Source organism: Physeter macrocephalus, chromosome 12 (assembly GCF_002837175.3).
Source record: "Physeter macrocephalus isolate SW-GA chromosome 12, ASM283717v5, whole genome shotgun sequence".
Lineage (NCBI taxonomy): Eukaryota > Metazoa > Chordata > Mammalia > Artiodactyla > Physeteridae > Physeter > Physeter macrocephalus.
The window spans coordinates 27490480-27506057 of NC_041225.1; the positions used below are offsets into that span (position 1 = coordinate 27490480).

The 15578-nt window shown below is 54.5% G+C and overlaps 1 protein-coding gene across 4 annotated transcripts in view; it reads left to right on the plus strand.

The window, feature by feature from the left end:
* The window catches only part of TRAPPC12 (trafficking protein particle complex subunit 12), a 64400-nt gene that overhangs the window by 34009 nt on the left and 14813 nt on the right, over window positions 1-15578 (plus strand). For 3 of the 4 annotated variants that reach the window (XM_028496800.2, XM_007100161.4, XM_007100162.4), the window contains 2 exons: window positions 6310-6422; window positions 14821-14893. In XM_028496800.2, coding sequence (XP_028352601.1) covers window positions 6310-6422; window positions 14821-14893 — 186 coding nt within the window. The remainder of the gene's footprint in view (window positions 1-6309; window positions 6423-14820; window positions 14894-15578) is intronic. The other variant, XM_028496802.2, reaches the window with a different exon arrangement.

Sequence of the window (15578 nt, forward strand, 5' to 3'; positions counted from 1 at the left end):
TTCTTGAGAACTGTTGAGAGGGATTATATCCATGGATGATATTACGAGATCATTTACTGTGTTTTTTTATGAACGTCTTGCTTTGGTCTGGTGCCTTTGTTACAATTGATAACCAGTGTTGATACATTATTATTAACATTACATTTGGGTTCACTCTTTAAGTTGTGCATATTCATTGAAATTTTACCTTCAAAACAGATGAAATGTCCATTCCTGATGCCATTAACATACCCATTCCTGATGGAGTTCTTTTCAGCCTCTTGTAGGACACTAAGGTTTCCCATCCCAGCACCATCTTTTCTGTCCGTTGTTGGAATTCTGTCTCCTGTTCGAAAGAAAGCGTAATGTTGGAAGTGAGCTTCGGGCTGTCAAAGTGCACCTCTGCGTAGGACAGTTCACTCCAGCTTTCCGTGCACCTGGAGGAAAACTGTGAAGCCACAGATCTCTCTGTTAGAAATGAAAAACATTTTGATTGTTGTCTAAGAAACGCACAGATCGCAGTGCCTCTTCTGATACTAAATTCAAATCTGTGTGTTTAGTTTAAGTTATTAGAGCTATAATGATTTCATACGAAGTCTTATTTCAGAACTTAGTCCTTATGAATTACCGAGTCAGACTAAAGCCGATGAGACAGACACTCTGATTGACCTTCTGGCTCCCATCAGCTCCCTCCGCGCCTGGGTCAGCAAAGGTGAACTGTCACTGGGTCTTCAGTCCTTTCCTGCCCTCCCTCCAGAATCATGCAAGTCCCATTTCTAGTTCTCAGACTAAATTCAGAACCTTTTTATCAACACATAACCATACATGGTGGTTCAGAATTGTTCAGCACATTTCAAATGTCTTACTTTGTTTTCCATGAGAAAATTAACTCATGTCTCAGAGTTAACATCTGCTGCTTAGGTTAGATTTCCAGTTTACTTTCCTCTGTGCCGGAACTCTTCAGGGTTTATCACCCCAAGCGTATTTTCCTCAATCTGAGAAGGCTGGTTGGTAAGCCCTACAGCTTTTCACATTGCTCACTCTCCTAACGAACTCTGGCATTTCCAGTCTTTCCCAGAACAGATGGTTAAGAGAGACGATAATGTTCAGTTCGGGGCGCCACCTCCGTCGTCAGGACACCCGAGTGAAGCCTCCTGTAACCCGTCTCCCGCGAGAAACGTGGGAGACACGTGCGTTCCCAGCGCCACCTGCACCAGACTCCGCGTTTCAGACTCATGCAGAGGCAGTGTGGGCCATCCTGAATTCCCCTTCCTGCCTCAGGGCTCTGGGGCAGCACTGAGTTACCCCTTTAGTCGTCTAGGACTCGCTCAGGCTGGTTTTTTGTTTCAGATGCAGCCTTGAAGTTGGAAGTGTCTCGTTGAGGGTTGTTCTGTGGTGGGTGAGGGACTCTGTGCTCTCCGCCAGGCACGGGCGTCCCCCGACCTGTGTCCTCATGGCAGAGCAGAAGAAGCAGGGGCTCCGCTCCTCGCGTGCCGCCGGGTCGCAGGGGTCCGGGAAGGACGGGGGTGGGCGCCGGGTCCAGGGAAGCAAGTGCAGAGCAGCAAGTCAGGCACCGGGTCCTGCTTGCCTGGACGGCAAGAGGAACTGCCAGGCCCCTCGGGGGAGAGCTGAGCCTGCCGACCGTGGGCAGAGGGTCCACCGAGTCTGCGCTCCGCTGGGCGTCCACCAGGCACCATGCGCCATCCCATCAGCACGCTCGGGCCTCCCAGCAGCCTGGCCGTGTCCCAGTCCCCTGTCCTGCCGGGCGGGCGGCCAGGAAAGTTGAGAGAGGACGCCACCCGCCCAGCACACAGGCGAGTGGGTGGCGGGAGGTCCAGACCGTCTCCACGCCAGGGAAGTCCTGTGCCTGTGTGCCCCCCCGCAGTCAAGCTGACATTCCTCCGCTTGCTTTTCCCTTCAAGTTCTCTGCCCAGCACGGGGCCCGCGTGATCTCTCGTGCATCCTGCTCTGACTCTGTGGCTGCCGAGTGGGTCTGCAGTGCTGCAGGGGACGCGGTGACATGAATTGTGTAGGAGTGTTTTCATTTAATGTTTTCTAAATGATTAATGAGAGCACTTCTACCGCATTTATACCGACCTAGATTTTGGCAGGTCATGACTATATGTGGGAACCTTCCAGAAAAAACAGATCCACCGGGAAATACGTTTCCTTCCAGATTCTGACTTGCCCTCTTTTTCAAGGCGTGCTCTCCATGCAGGGGAGACAGGCTTCTGGCTGGTGCGGAGCTGTGCGTATTTCATGTCTCCGGATTCTTCTGGCATGAAGGGCTTCACTGATTCCCAGTGACTCTTCACACACAGCAAGGCTGGGTCTGCTAGACTGAGAGAATCCGTTTAAAGGTACTTTAATTTGCATTTCTTGAAAACAAACAAACAAACAAAAGCAGGAAAGACAGGCCTGAGTTACGTCGAAGCAGTTTCTGTTGTGTTGTATTGGCGAGGTTGTGGGGTGTGCTTGGGACCAGTGGTCCCATCCCCTTCGTGACCAGCGTACATCCAGCGCCTCTGCTTGCATTGGCACCTAAAACCCACTGAGTGACTGGCTGTTAACCTGTTCAAGCTGGGATTAATAGACAGCGTTTCTCCAGCTGCTTTTCTTGTTTTGGCTGTATGAACAGTGTATTTTTCTAGAGAGGGGCGTTTCTCTTTCTGATGTGTCGTGAGGCTGTGTGTGTGCTTCCCTCTCGATTTCTGCTCTATGAGATTTTTAAGCAGTATGAGACCTTCCCAGTGGTACCAGGAGAGAAGAGGGGGAAACTGTTTCCCACTTTAGCCCTGGCTTTCTCCCAGACACCTCCAGGAAAGCCACGGGCAAGGGTGACGTGGTTAAGGAGGACCGGTGCTGGCTCTTCCTCTTCCTGCTCTCGGCCGTCTGGATAGAGTCCCAACTCCAGATGCGAGTCACAGGGAGGCACGTGGAGTGTCACCCGTCGCCGGTGTCTGCCTGCGTCCTCCTCCCAGAGCTGCGGGAGAATGGTCCAGCACAGACAGGCTCTGGTGGAAAGCTCGACGGTTTGGGACAGGGATGTCTGTTACTCCATAGAAGACGGTGCCTGGAGAGAGGACGGTGTGAGGGCCCAGAGAAGACAGAACTGCAGGCACGTTCTTTTGGTCTTCCAAAAGGTCTTTGTTCTGTCTGCGTTAGTTAGGACTTCTAGTACCATGTTCAGTAGGAGTGGTAAAAAGGGGAGGGACATCTCGGCATTATTCAGGACCTTAGGGGGAAAGCATCTAGTTTCTCACCATTGATTATGCTGTTAGCTGTAGGTTTTTATCGATGTTCTTTATCAAACTGAGGACGTTTTCCTCTATTCTTAGTTTGCTGACAGTTTTAATCATGAATGGGTAGTATATTTTGTCAAATGCTTTTTCTGCTTCTCTTGATTTATTGTGTGGTATTTGTTGTTTAGCTTGTTTTATGTGATGGGTTATGTTAATTCATTTTTGAATGTTGAACCAACCTTGCATACCTGGTATAAATCCCAGTTGGTCATGGTGGATGATTTCCTTTATACACTGTTAGTTTTGCTTTGCTAATTTTTTGTTGGATTTGATTTAGTTGGATTTGACTTGCTAATTTTGTTGAGGAGTTCTGTAGCTATGTTCATCTATAGTTTTCCTTTCTTACAATGCTGATTTTTTCCTGATTTTTCTATAAGGGTAATGCTGGCCTCATAGAATAAATTAGGGGGCCTCCCCTCCACTTCTGTTTTCTGGAAGAGATTGTAGAGAATTGGTACCACTTCTTCCTTAAATGTTTTATACAATTCACCAGTGAAACCATCTGGGCCTGGGCCTGGTGCCTTCTATTTTTGGAAGGTTATTCTTTATCGATTACATTTCTTAAGTAGATATTGGCCTATTTAGATTATCTAATTCTCCTTGTATGAGTTTTAGTAAGTAGGTTGTGTCTTTCAAGGAATTGGCCCATTTCATCTAGGTTATAAAATTTGTTGACATAGATTTGTTCATAATATTCCTTTATTTTCCTTTTAATGTCCATGTGATCAGTAGTGATGACCCCTTTTTCATTTCTGATATTAGTAATTCATGTCTTCTCTCTTTTTTCTTGGTTAGCCTGGCTAGAGTCTTATAAATTTTATTGATTTTTGTCAAAGAACTAGGTTTGGATTTTGATGATTTTCTCTCTTGATTTCCTGTTTTCAGTGTCACTGCTTTCTGCTCTTTTCTTTCTTTTCTTCTGCTTTTATATTGCTTGTTTTTGTCTCGTATCCTACAGTAGGAGCTTAGATGATTAATTTTAGGTCTTTTAAATAGATGCATTTAACACTGTAAAATTCCCTCTTAGCACTGCTTTTGCTGCATCCCACGAATTTTGATAAGTAGTATTTCCATTTTCATTTAGTTTGAAATATCTTCATATGTTCTTTTAAATGCAGAAACTTCCCCAGGTCCATGGGCAGTTTCCAGGGCAAAGAGCAAGTAACTCCCGGCCACCTTGTCATATATTCAGCTCATTTATAAATTGGGCCTGGGAACTTCACAGACGTTTTGATACAACTTATGTGTGACTTACCATGTTAGCGCAATCCCATTTTAGTGATGCCAATGGTCAAGAAATGGTTCTTTCTAGGAGCTGAAATGACTGATGCCATGATGTCAACTCAGTCATCTGTCTTCTTCAGACGTGGCAATTATTTAGTGTCATCAAAAGAAAAAAAAATTCAAACACATCTTTCTTTTCTCTAGGCTCACAATCACAATAGAAACTATTTTCCATAGTATTCCTTAGTCTTGTTTGTCCTTTTGACCATTCTTCTTCCCATCCTTACTGAAGACCATAGAGCATCATACAATTTTTCAAGATAAGAAGCACAAACATGAAGCCACCTCAGTGTGGCACATGGTAGACCCTCGCTGACAGTTGCTGGATGGACGATGGACGGACTGAGGCACAGAGGGGCTGAGCAGCTTGCAGCTGTCACACAGCTTGCTTCTAACCATCTTTAAAGTGTAGTCCAGGGACTTCCCTGGTGGCGCAGTGGTTAAGAATCCACCTGCCAATGCAGGGGACACGGGTCCGATCCCTGGTCCGGGAAGATACCACATGCCGCAGAGCAACTAAGCCCCTGCGCCACAACTACTGAGCCTGTGCTCTAGAGCCCGCGAGCCACAAATACTGAAGCCCGCGTGCCCTAGAGCTCACACACTGCAACTCCTGAGCCCCGTGTGCTGCAGCTGCTAAAGCCCGCATGCCTAGAGCCCGTGCTCGGCAACAAGAAGCCACCGCGATGAGAAGCCCGCGTACCGCAACGAAGAGTAGCCCCTACTCACCACAACTAGAGAAAGCGCACGCGCAGCAACGAGGACCCAACGCAGCCAAAAAATAAAATAATAATAAAGTGTAGTCCAGATCTAAGTATTGAGAGGTCCCTTCTGAATCTGTGGTTGCCCTGCACTGGCACTGTCACACCCTTTAAGTCATTCATGATCAGCACAGGCTGTTTCATTATTTGATGGCATTTGTATACTTATATACTTACTAAATTACGATATATACCGGTACAGATACATATCCAAGTCATGTCAGAGGGGAACGTGACACTAACAGAAAGATTCCCTCACCCTGAGAGAACACAGCCACATTCAGACACTGGGTGAAAGCTCATTTCAACTGCAGTCCTTTTCGGATCACTGCTCTCACGCCCCCGGCACGCTGATGGAGGTGGCACTGCCCAGAACTCACTCCCTCCGGGCCAGCCCTGGGCAGTGGAGTCTTCGAGGCCAGCTGCCGTGCCTGCCTTCCTCTGGGACAGCTCTGAGGTAGAACTTTCACTCCAGAGCCACACGCGCGCGCGCGCGCACGCGCGCACACACACACACACACACACACACACACACACACACGTGTCCCGGCAGGACCTGGGCCCGAGGCGCACCCTCTCTCATTTCCCTCCCCGGTAACCCGACCTACGCAGGAGCTCGGACATCCCAAAGAAGTACAGAGAATCCATGAGTGTTCTGTTCTTTTACTGGAGCAGGCGGTGTTCTCTACCATTCTACTCATTTTGTGATAATTTCTACACGATTGTGGCGTAACTGTGGAAAAGCGGTGACAGCCAGCTTTCTCCTTTGGTCGTTGTCTAGAACATACAGCTTTACAGGGAAAACCAAGACACGTTTTATAATTGGCATCACTGCATACTTTAGCAAGATATAAGGGATTCCGTCATCCCTTCTGCCAGAGCATCTGCAGATTCCCTGCCGCACGGCTGCTCCCTGTTGAGAGGGTGCTTAGTTGAGCTCAGTTACGGCAAACAGACCCACTCTGCTTTGACTTTGGTTCTAGGCTCCATGGTCCCCTTCTCGATGCGGATCCTACACGCGGAGCTTCAGCAGTACCTGGGGAACCCCCAGGAGTCGCTGGACCGGCTGCACAGGGTGAAGGCCGTCTGCAGCAAGGTAACCGTCGCTCCAAGGTGGGCCGCTGACGCCTCCCCTCCTGATGGAGGGCTCACCCAGACTTTCCCGCCCTCACGAGAAGCACATCACGCCACCCTGTACCCTTCCCACCACTCTGCTTCCCCCTCCTGGAAGGCAGGCTGACCTGGTTCCTTGTGACCGTGCAATTCACTGTCCTTGCTGAATTATTCTGGGGGGGGTGGTGGGTGGTTTTTGGCAAAGCTTGAAGCCTGAAATCTTTCTTCCTGGTATTAGTAAATGAAAAGCAGGAGTGTTTCCCCTTGTGTAGAAATCACACACGTGAACACGTGCCAGGCTGCCCGACCACTCACGCATCCTGCAAAAGGCTACGCGCACCTGCTTCATGTCAAATGGAGGCATCAGAGCAGTATTTAAAGAGATAATGGTTTAAAATGTTCCAGAATCAAAGCAAATTATAGTGTATCGTGACAAGTGTCATTCGTAATACTGACTCCGAAGGCAGATAAGGTTCAGAAGTGCTTCCCGAGTTATTCTGGGTTGTAAAGTAACAATTACGTGGAAGGCATCAAGTTGTATCAACAGAAGATGAGATTACTGCACTGAGTGATGGGAGGGAGAGATGTGGGGTTCAGAGTCTCCCCATCTCCAGGCAGTGGGCAGCCGCGTCCCCGAGAGCCTCCGTCTTCAGACTGGAAGTGAGCCTGCCTTTCCTACCCGCCTGGCAGCCTTGCTGTGTAGCTTAGCTGCAGCGTCATCTGTGGAAGGCCTTCCAAAGCTGTAACAGCAAGCAGTTAGGAGTGGCAGCATGTGACAGGTTTTTGTTTTGTTTTTGGTTTGGTTTGGTTTTTTTTTTTTTTTTTGCGGTACGCGGGCCTCTCACTGCTGTGGCCTCTCCCGTCGCGGAGCACAGGCTCCGGACGCGCAGGCTCAGCGGCCACGGCTCACGGGCCCAGCCGCTCCGCGGCATGTGGGATCTTCCCAGACCGGGGCACGAACCCGTGTCCCCTGCATCGGCAGGCGGACTCTCAACCACTGCGCCACCAGGGAAGCCTAACAGGTTTTTAAACGAGGTTATTTGTACTTGTCGAGTTCCTGCTTCAGTCCCCAGCTGCTCTTGGTGGACCTTCCTGGAGCTCCCGGGGGGGTCCTCCGTGTTCCCAGCAGGGAAGTGGCAGGGTTTCCGCCCTCGCAGAGTGTACGCCACAGCAGGCCACCTGACACTCTTAAGCTTTGCATCGGCTTCTGGCTTTTATAGCTTAAAAGATAAAAAGAAAAACTTTGCTCTCTTATAATTTGATCCGTTGATGGGGGAAATTGTGTCATCACTATTTTTTAGAGTCTAACAGTCCTTTCCTTGCTTGGCTCTTAAAACATGGTTAAAATACAGTTATTTTCAGAAATAGGAAAACAAAACTTGTAATTGGTACTAAATCACTGATGTTCTAAATCACACACAGATGATTGTTTTTACTGCTTTTCACTCACCTCCGTGTCACACAGGGGAAGTGCATATGAATCCTAAGGCTTTAACCCTAAGGCTGTCTCCCAAGGCCTCCCCGGCGGGCTCCATGCTCTCCCTGCGTCTCTGGGCGCCCGCCCGCCACGCCTGCTGCCACGTGGTACTGCCCTTGACGCCACGGGCTCGGACGTCGGGCACGCGGGTGGCGGTGATGGCGGCGGTGGCCACGGGGGTGTGCTCTGTGCTCCCTCCCGCACGACGGGTGCTGTGCTCCGTGCTTTACGTTAAAGCTCCGTAAATGCTCACAACGGCTGTACAAGGCGGCGTCATGCCTGATGTACAGACAAGGAGACGGAGCCTCCGAGGGTTAAGTACAGCTGAGGTCGGGCCGCGAGGGGCCTGAGCGAGAGCAGGTCGCCGGCTGTGAAGCGGCCGCCGCCCACGCCTTGCACCCTCTGCGGGTCCAGCCGCAGCCCTTTTCCCCGCACGTGCAGCGTGTGCCCGGAAGCCGTGGAACGCGGCTTCGGCCTCATGCGTCACCCTCGGTGCCAGAGAGCGCCAGCCGCGCTTCCCCTGCCAAGAGCTGCTCTCAGGGGGTCAGAGGGCGAGTCCAGCAGGGAAGGGGATGAGCCAGCCTGTGAAATAGCCTCTCCCAGGGTGACGCTCGCACCCGGCCCCCCGCCTCGGCTTCCCCTGCCCAGCCTGCTCGCCGGGCCTGGCCTCCTGGCCTCCTGCCCGCCCCAGACCCAGGGGGCCCAGGCTCAGCCAGCGCCCACCAGGCCTCCCAGACGCAACTGTCTGCTGGGGTGCAGCTGCGGGGTCGAGCAGGGCCCACCCGGGCCGCCGCCTGGAGTCGTCACGGGGGCTGGCGCGGGCAGGAGCCGCCGGCCGGCCAGCGCCTTGACGGCGATCGAGGGCTTCGCTCGGGCAGGCAGCGAAACCAGGCCGTCGTTTCCGGAAGGAAAGCCGCGGCGCGGTCCACACCCCCGAAGCGCTCCGCGCCCGTCGGTTTCGTTGCGTGTGTGGCGTCTGTCGTCGCTCTGGAGGTCAGGGGTGGGCGTGGAAGCCGCGCCTGGGAAGGGGGCAGGGAAGAGAGCACGAAGGTTTCCGTCCTTCGTGAGAAAGCCGGCCGGGGCCCCGCTCGGTGCTGGGGAAGCGCACAGCTTGCCGCGGGTGCAGGTGTGCGTGCCCATGTGCTCGGGGCCCGCGGTTGCTCGCTGCCTCTCCAGCACACGACTGGTCTGCACAGCTTCAGCCCCAGCGCGGGTCTCCCAAGTGAAAGGGGACGGCCCGGGGTGGCAGCAGAGTGAGGTGCGGGCGGGCGGGGGCAGCCGGGGTGGGTGAGGGGCAGACCCCTGCCACCCGGTGGCCCTCGGCCCGGGCAGCCGGCGCCCTCTCTGCAAAGGGACACACTGGGATGGAGGCCTCCCGCCGCTTCCCGACCAAAGCAGCCGGGCACAGAGCCGGGCTCCCCGGGCGCCGGGCTGCGGTGTGGGGACATGACGCGGGCTCCAGATGCATGTCTCGTCTCCACAGCCGTCACGTGGGAAGCGTTCAGGATGTGACATCCGCTGTCAGCGCCAGCCTGCAGAATTACAGTTACAGGATGGCCTCTGTGAAGGGAGTAGTACGCCCTGAAGGAAGAGCACCCCAGTGTGTTGGTGGTGTGGGGAACGATTACAGGTCACCTTCGTTCTCTTTCCAGGCCTCACACGGCGCGCGTGTTGGTTTTATAAGCAGAAGTTTCTCTGTAGAACTAAATGAGGGCCGCGGGCCAATGGGAAGATAAAAGTCAGACACGGCAGTGCGGCCGGTAACGGGCAAGGCTTCTGCCGCGCACGGGCTGGCGCTGAGGGTCCAGGTAAGCAGAGCAGAGAGGGACATAACACCCGTTATGGAATCCCCGGCGTCGTTTGCTCAGAAGAAGCTGAGCGTCTCCTTATACGGAAGATTCACTGCAGAACGGTCAGAGCCTGTGTATTCAACCTGATGAGAGCACTGTCTCGAGTTTTTAGGTGCGGCCCAGTTTTAGCAGAACGTCACTCATGACCTTTACGAAACGGTCCAGGGTTTTCTCTGCCGTCTTTGAAATAGAAGGTGACAAGTAAGAACCACGTGGTGAAGTAGTAAACGTTTGGATCAGACGTAGTGGTAGCGATGAAGAACAAAATATACCTCGATTTAAAATAAGCGTGCCCCGTGGCTTGGGGAAGCCACGTCCGTGTCACGCCACAGCAGCGGTACCTGTGCCACCATCCCCGCTCCTCGGCTTCTCTGCGGGCCACCGCACCTCTGGGTCCCGTCGGCAGAGAGCCAGGGAACACGTTTCTAAGCCCGTTGGCATACGTCATGATGCCAGATCAGCGTGGGGCTCGGGTCGCCGCTGACGGGGACGTGCCGCGCGGGTTTGAGTTCAGTGCTGCCCCCTGGCCTACAATTCGATCTCTGCAGCCTCCGCCCGCCCCACCTTAGCCTGGCTCGGGGCACCAGGTAAGGAAGTGCCTCTTTAGAGACCCTCACTGCCGAAGGAGCCCCTCGGGAAGGGACGTCGGTTTGCTCTGTTCTTGGTTGGACACCCTAATGAGGCAGAGGTGAGAGGGGCGTTTCTAGGAAGGGTTCATGTCTTTACTAAAAAGGAATTCCAACATATGGACCTGCTCGGTTATGCTGTTTTACTTGTAAACGAAGTTAAGAACGGAAGAGAGAACAGACATTGCCCGCCCTCCCCTGCCAGCCGCTCGGGGAAGCACCCAGCTGGGCTGGCCGTCGGCGTGCTGGCCGCGCCCGCCGCTGCCCGGCTTCACCTGGCGCCCACGGTCCGCATGCCCCTCTGTGCTGCTGCTCCAGCAGAGAACAAACTGATGGTGGCTCCGTCAGATAAGATGGGAGTGACTGGCAAGTGAAGGGAGGTGACGGAAAGGAGCGGGGGTGACGGCTCCTGCTCCCTGGTCGAGGCCACGTCTCTCCCCTTTGCCATCGACACTCACGCTCCTGGGCCCGGGTGTGCTCGGAGGGCCCAGAAGGAGGAGGTGACAGGAGCGTCCCTGTCGTCAGGGTTTGCACGATTTGTATCCTGGCTCGGCTCACGTGGAAATTCGCGCCTTTGGAAACTCCAGGTTGCATCATTGCAGATCCCAGAACAAAGACTTGGAAATGTCGACCACACCCTTCAGCAGCCCCAGCCCCGTGTGAAATCTGATGTGCCAGGGGTGACCCACAGTGTGCCGTAAGGTCACCCGAGTTGGCAGGCGGTCCCGCCCGACGCCTGCATGATAGCCCAGCAACAGGCAGCCCGCGGTGGAACAGAGAGGTCTGGAATCTCCATCCTGGCATTGTTTACCTTGGCATCGAAGGTTCTCACTCTCTGACCTGCATGGAAAGCGAGCATTGCTTCAAGGTGTGATGCCCTGCCGGGGGGATGTCCACAGGCCGTGGTTGGAGGGGCTTTGGAGTCAGGCAGACGGGTGTTTCCAGGTGTGACCCTGACTCTGCCTGGTGGGGTGACCAGCCTGTGGAAGCCTGGGGAGGAGGAGTGTCGCCAGCCACCTCCAGGCTGCTGTGTGGGTTAGATGACCAGCGACCTGGCACAGTGCGTGGTCCATGGGAGTGTTTAATATTCCTGCAGTGGCTTGGAGCAACTCCAAGAAGCCTCTTTTCCAGAAAGGTCTCCCAGGAGACTGGTAGGGCTGAGAAGGTCCCAGGACTCTCCAGAGAAATCTAAGCCCCTCTAGGGAGACCTGCTCTCACCTCAGTATGAACACCGCAGTCGTTAGTGAGCCCTTGGGTCCTTGAGTTAGGGCCGGCCCCCAGGGGTCCAAAGACTGGACGCTTTGTGCGTAAACCCGGTCCCTACACCTTCCCCACCCACAGCCCGTGACAGGCCGGCAAAGGACCGGACCAGGGCTCCTTCCCCGAGAGCTTTCCCACAAACCAGGGTCCCCAGACCACCCATACTGGTGTTGCCTGGAGCCCATCAGAAGGGCAGGGTTTGGGCTGCACCCCGCATATGACTCAGAACCTGGAGTTTAAAATACCGGAGTCCAGGGGCTTCCCTGGTGGCGCAGTGGTTGCGCATCCGCCTGCCGATGCAGGAGAACCGGGTTCGCGCCCCGGTCTGGGAGGATCCCACATGCCGCGGAGCGGCTGGGCCCGTGAGCCACGGCCGCTGAGCCTGCGCGTCCGGAGCCTGTGCCCCGCAACGGGAGAGGCCACAACAGAGGGAGGCCCGCATACCAAAAAAAAAAAAAAAAAAAAAATACCGGAGTCCAAGGTCATGCGTATGCACCAGGGCCCACGAACTTCTAGGATTTCTGGAGAGGTGTAAATGGGGTGTTTCTTGTGGGCTGCTCAAGTCCACTGGGAACCCAAAAGTGTTTGTAAGTGATCTTCCAAACCCAGAGTAACTGCAGAGGAGTCGGGGCATGGGTTTGGTCCCTTTAAATATGAGTAAGTGACACATTGCCTGTTTGAGATCAAGTGGTCCTTTATATATATGTGTGTGTGTGTGTGTGTGTGTATAAAAATTTATTTATTTATTTTTGGCTGCGTTGGGTCTTCGTTGCTGCGCGCGGGCGTTCACCAGTTGCGGCGAGCGGGGGCTACACTTCGTTGCGATGTGCGGGCTCCTCGTTGCTGCGCGGGATTCTCATCGCGGTGGCTTCTCTCGTTGCAGAGCACGGGCTCTAGGCGCACGGGCTCAGTAGTTGCGGCACTTGGGCTCAGCAGCTGCGGCTCGTGGGCTCTAGAGCGCAGGCTCAGTAGTTGTGGCGCACGGGCTTAGTTGCTCCGCGGCACGTGGGATCTTCCCGGACCAGGGCTCGAACCCGTGTCCCCTGCATCGGCAGGCGGATTCTTAGCCACTGCGCCACCAGGGAAGCCCTGAGATCAAGTGGTCTTGGTTACATATGGAGTCAGGCAGCTGGGATATTCGTGCGAGGCGTATAGTTTTCTCCTTGGACAAAACAACCGAGCCCGGGCCTCCTGAGCCCTTTGTCCTCCCTCCGCTGCTGTCCAGAGTGTTGACGGCGTCTGCATTGCTGGAGTGACACTGCCCGTCCCAACCAATCCAGGACAGCCCAGGACCCGCGGGTGGGGCGGGGGTGTCGATACAGCCTCTCAGCTCTGGTCACACCCACCTGCTGACAGAACAGCGGGTTCGGGTCCAGAACCGTCTCCCAGGCCCACGTTTCCTCCCGGCTGCTCCCTGCTCATGTCCCAGCAGCATCTTCACACGCTCAAGACCACCGTCATTTCCGTATTGTAGTTACCTTCGGAAGTACGTGGCTCGCCCGGGGCCCAGCTGCTGCCGACCCGGCACCCCACGCTCGCGTTTCCGGAGCGTCTTCCAGGACGGGCGCCGTGGGCGCGGCCTGCCTTGGTCGCTCTGGGAAGCAGGCCCAGAACCGCTCACGGGCGCCCGACCTGCACCGGGGCAGGAGGCGCAGGAGGGGCTTGCGGCCCCATTTGCCATCTGAGTAGCTCAGGCTTTGGCTGGGAGCGTTTCTACACTTTCCCCTGCAGAAACAGCCTCCGGTGGATCAGCGTGCTGTCGCTGTGACGGTGTGACGTCATAGGGGTGGGAACTCTCTCCCCCGACACTGTTCTCCTGCGATTTAGCTCAGGCTGGAGGTAACTGTGGCCCCCCACCCCCCACCCCCAGGTGGGTTGCCCAGGTGCGTGGAGATGCCCTGCAGGGGGCCAGGACCACTCCAGACCCCGCCCTCCCGGAGTCTGTGCTTCTGATTCTCTCTTGCTCTTTTGTTGTGGTTGGTTTGGCTGTCAGGCCTGCCCCTCCCCCCATGTCCCATCCTTCCACCCTGAGCCGAGGGCCCTCTGCGCTGTGCGTGGCCCCCGGGGCTGGGAAGAGCCAGGCCTCCCGCTTTTCTTCTTCGGGACCTCTTAGTCCTTCTCTTTGTTCCTGTCCCTCCTCAATGGCACCTTCGAGACCTTCTTTCCTGGTCAGTTTCTGTTTTTATGATTATTTATCAGAAGACCGATTAGCTGAAAAATGTCATTTGACCTCGTTTGGACCAACTAGCTCATCTTCGAGGTTACAGGTTTGAAGCCCAGGTGCGTCCTGAGTGGTCACGGTAGGACAGGCCTTCGTGTTCACAGCGAACCGTCGTCCCCCTTTTGTGAAGCGCTGACCCTCGGCAGCAGAGGAGGCCCAGCCGGCCCGTCTCTGTGCGGACGGGACGAGGCCGGTGAAAGCCCGGAGCAGCTGCTTCGCTGGTCGTGAGCTTGGCCTCTCGAGGGTGGGCCGTTTGGGGCTGTGCTGCCTGGCAGGGTGGCCCACTACACAAGGGGGGTGTCTCCCCAAAGCGCGTGGCCTGAAGTCGGCCGTCACAGAAGCATGAGACCCCCGTTTTCAGTTAGCACGTCTTTCTTTTCCTTCCCTGCAAACAGTGTTTACTATTAACACGTTTTTTCTCCTCATCCTGCCCTCCAAAAGAACATAGGCTCTGCCCAGATCACCGTGGTAGCAACTTCTTTCCTTTCGGGGAAACCAAATCACAGAGGAAGCAACGCAAGGTTATTAGCCGAACAGTAAAAGCTATGTAAAGTGACAGATGCTCAGGATTTATTTGATACATTTAAAACGGCTGCACATCTCAGGTGCCTTAGAGAAGCGAGACTGATGTTTTCACAGAAGTTAATAATCATCCTCTTGTGTAACATTCCTGATGCTTTCCTGACAGACAGAGAATATCTGCCCCACGTCTGGGGTCTCTGATGCCTTACGAGCGCCATAAACCCAAACCCCCCGCCAGTCAGAGAGCAGCTCCCTGTTTTCCGTCACCTCCGTGCCTTGTGAGCAGCGAAGCTTAAAATGTGTCCCTGCGAAACGCTCCTTGACAAATGGGTTTCCATACAGAGAAATCTGCTTCTCCTGGAGTATATTGTGACAGCGGCTAGAAGCAGATTCATTTCTGTTGTTCTTCCTTCCATTTCCCACAGATCCTGACAAACTTGGAGCAGGGCCTGGCCGAGGATGGCAGCATAAACAGCATGGCCCAGGAGAACAGACAAGGTGAGTGCCGGACTTGCCTTCCTTAAATAATCAGCCGGCATCGTCAGAGGACTCAGCCCCAAAGGCTTCTCTGTCTCATTCTTTTCCTTCTCACTCGGTAATGCACTCATCCTCTCATGCATTCATCTCCTCGGTCCTTTCTTGGACCAAGCCAGGCACCGTGGTTGGTGCTGGCATAAGGCATGAACCCCGCTCTCGGGGAGCCCCGTCAGGCCGAGACCCGCCTGCAGCAAATAACCCCAGAAATCGACGTGAGCGTCCACAGCAAGGTGGGTGCCTGGCCCGCACGCCCGTGGGGAGCCAGAGGCCTCAGCCAGTGAGTGGCAGGAGGGAGCCTGAGGCCTGGGCGGAGCTGGAGAGGAAAGGAAGATGGGGCCCTGCGTGTAGAGCCTCGGGGGCCAGGCCGTGGAAACGGGTCTTTATGTGAGTGTTGGGCGGGCAGGGGCCGAAATGCATTTTGAAAAGATTATCCTGGCTGAGATTTCTTGAGAACATTAGAGAGAAGAACTTCTAATCATGCTTCAAAACCCAGCTCAGATGGCACCTCCTTGAGAGGCTGGCGTCTCTGCACACGAGCCTGTGGGCTTATGTGGTCTCCAGGGGCTCGGTGGTCCCCCGCTCTGTGCCTGACTTGGAGCGGCTGTCAGTGACCACGGGCGAGCACGGATAATGTGGGCAAGGGGTG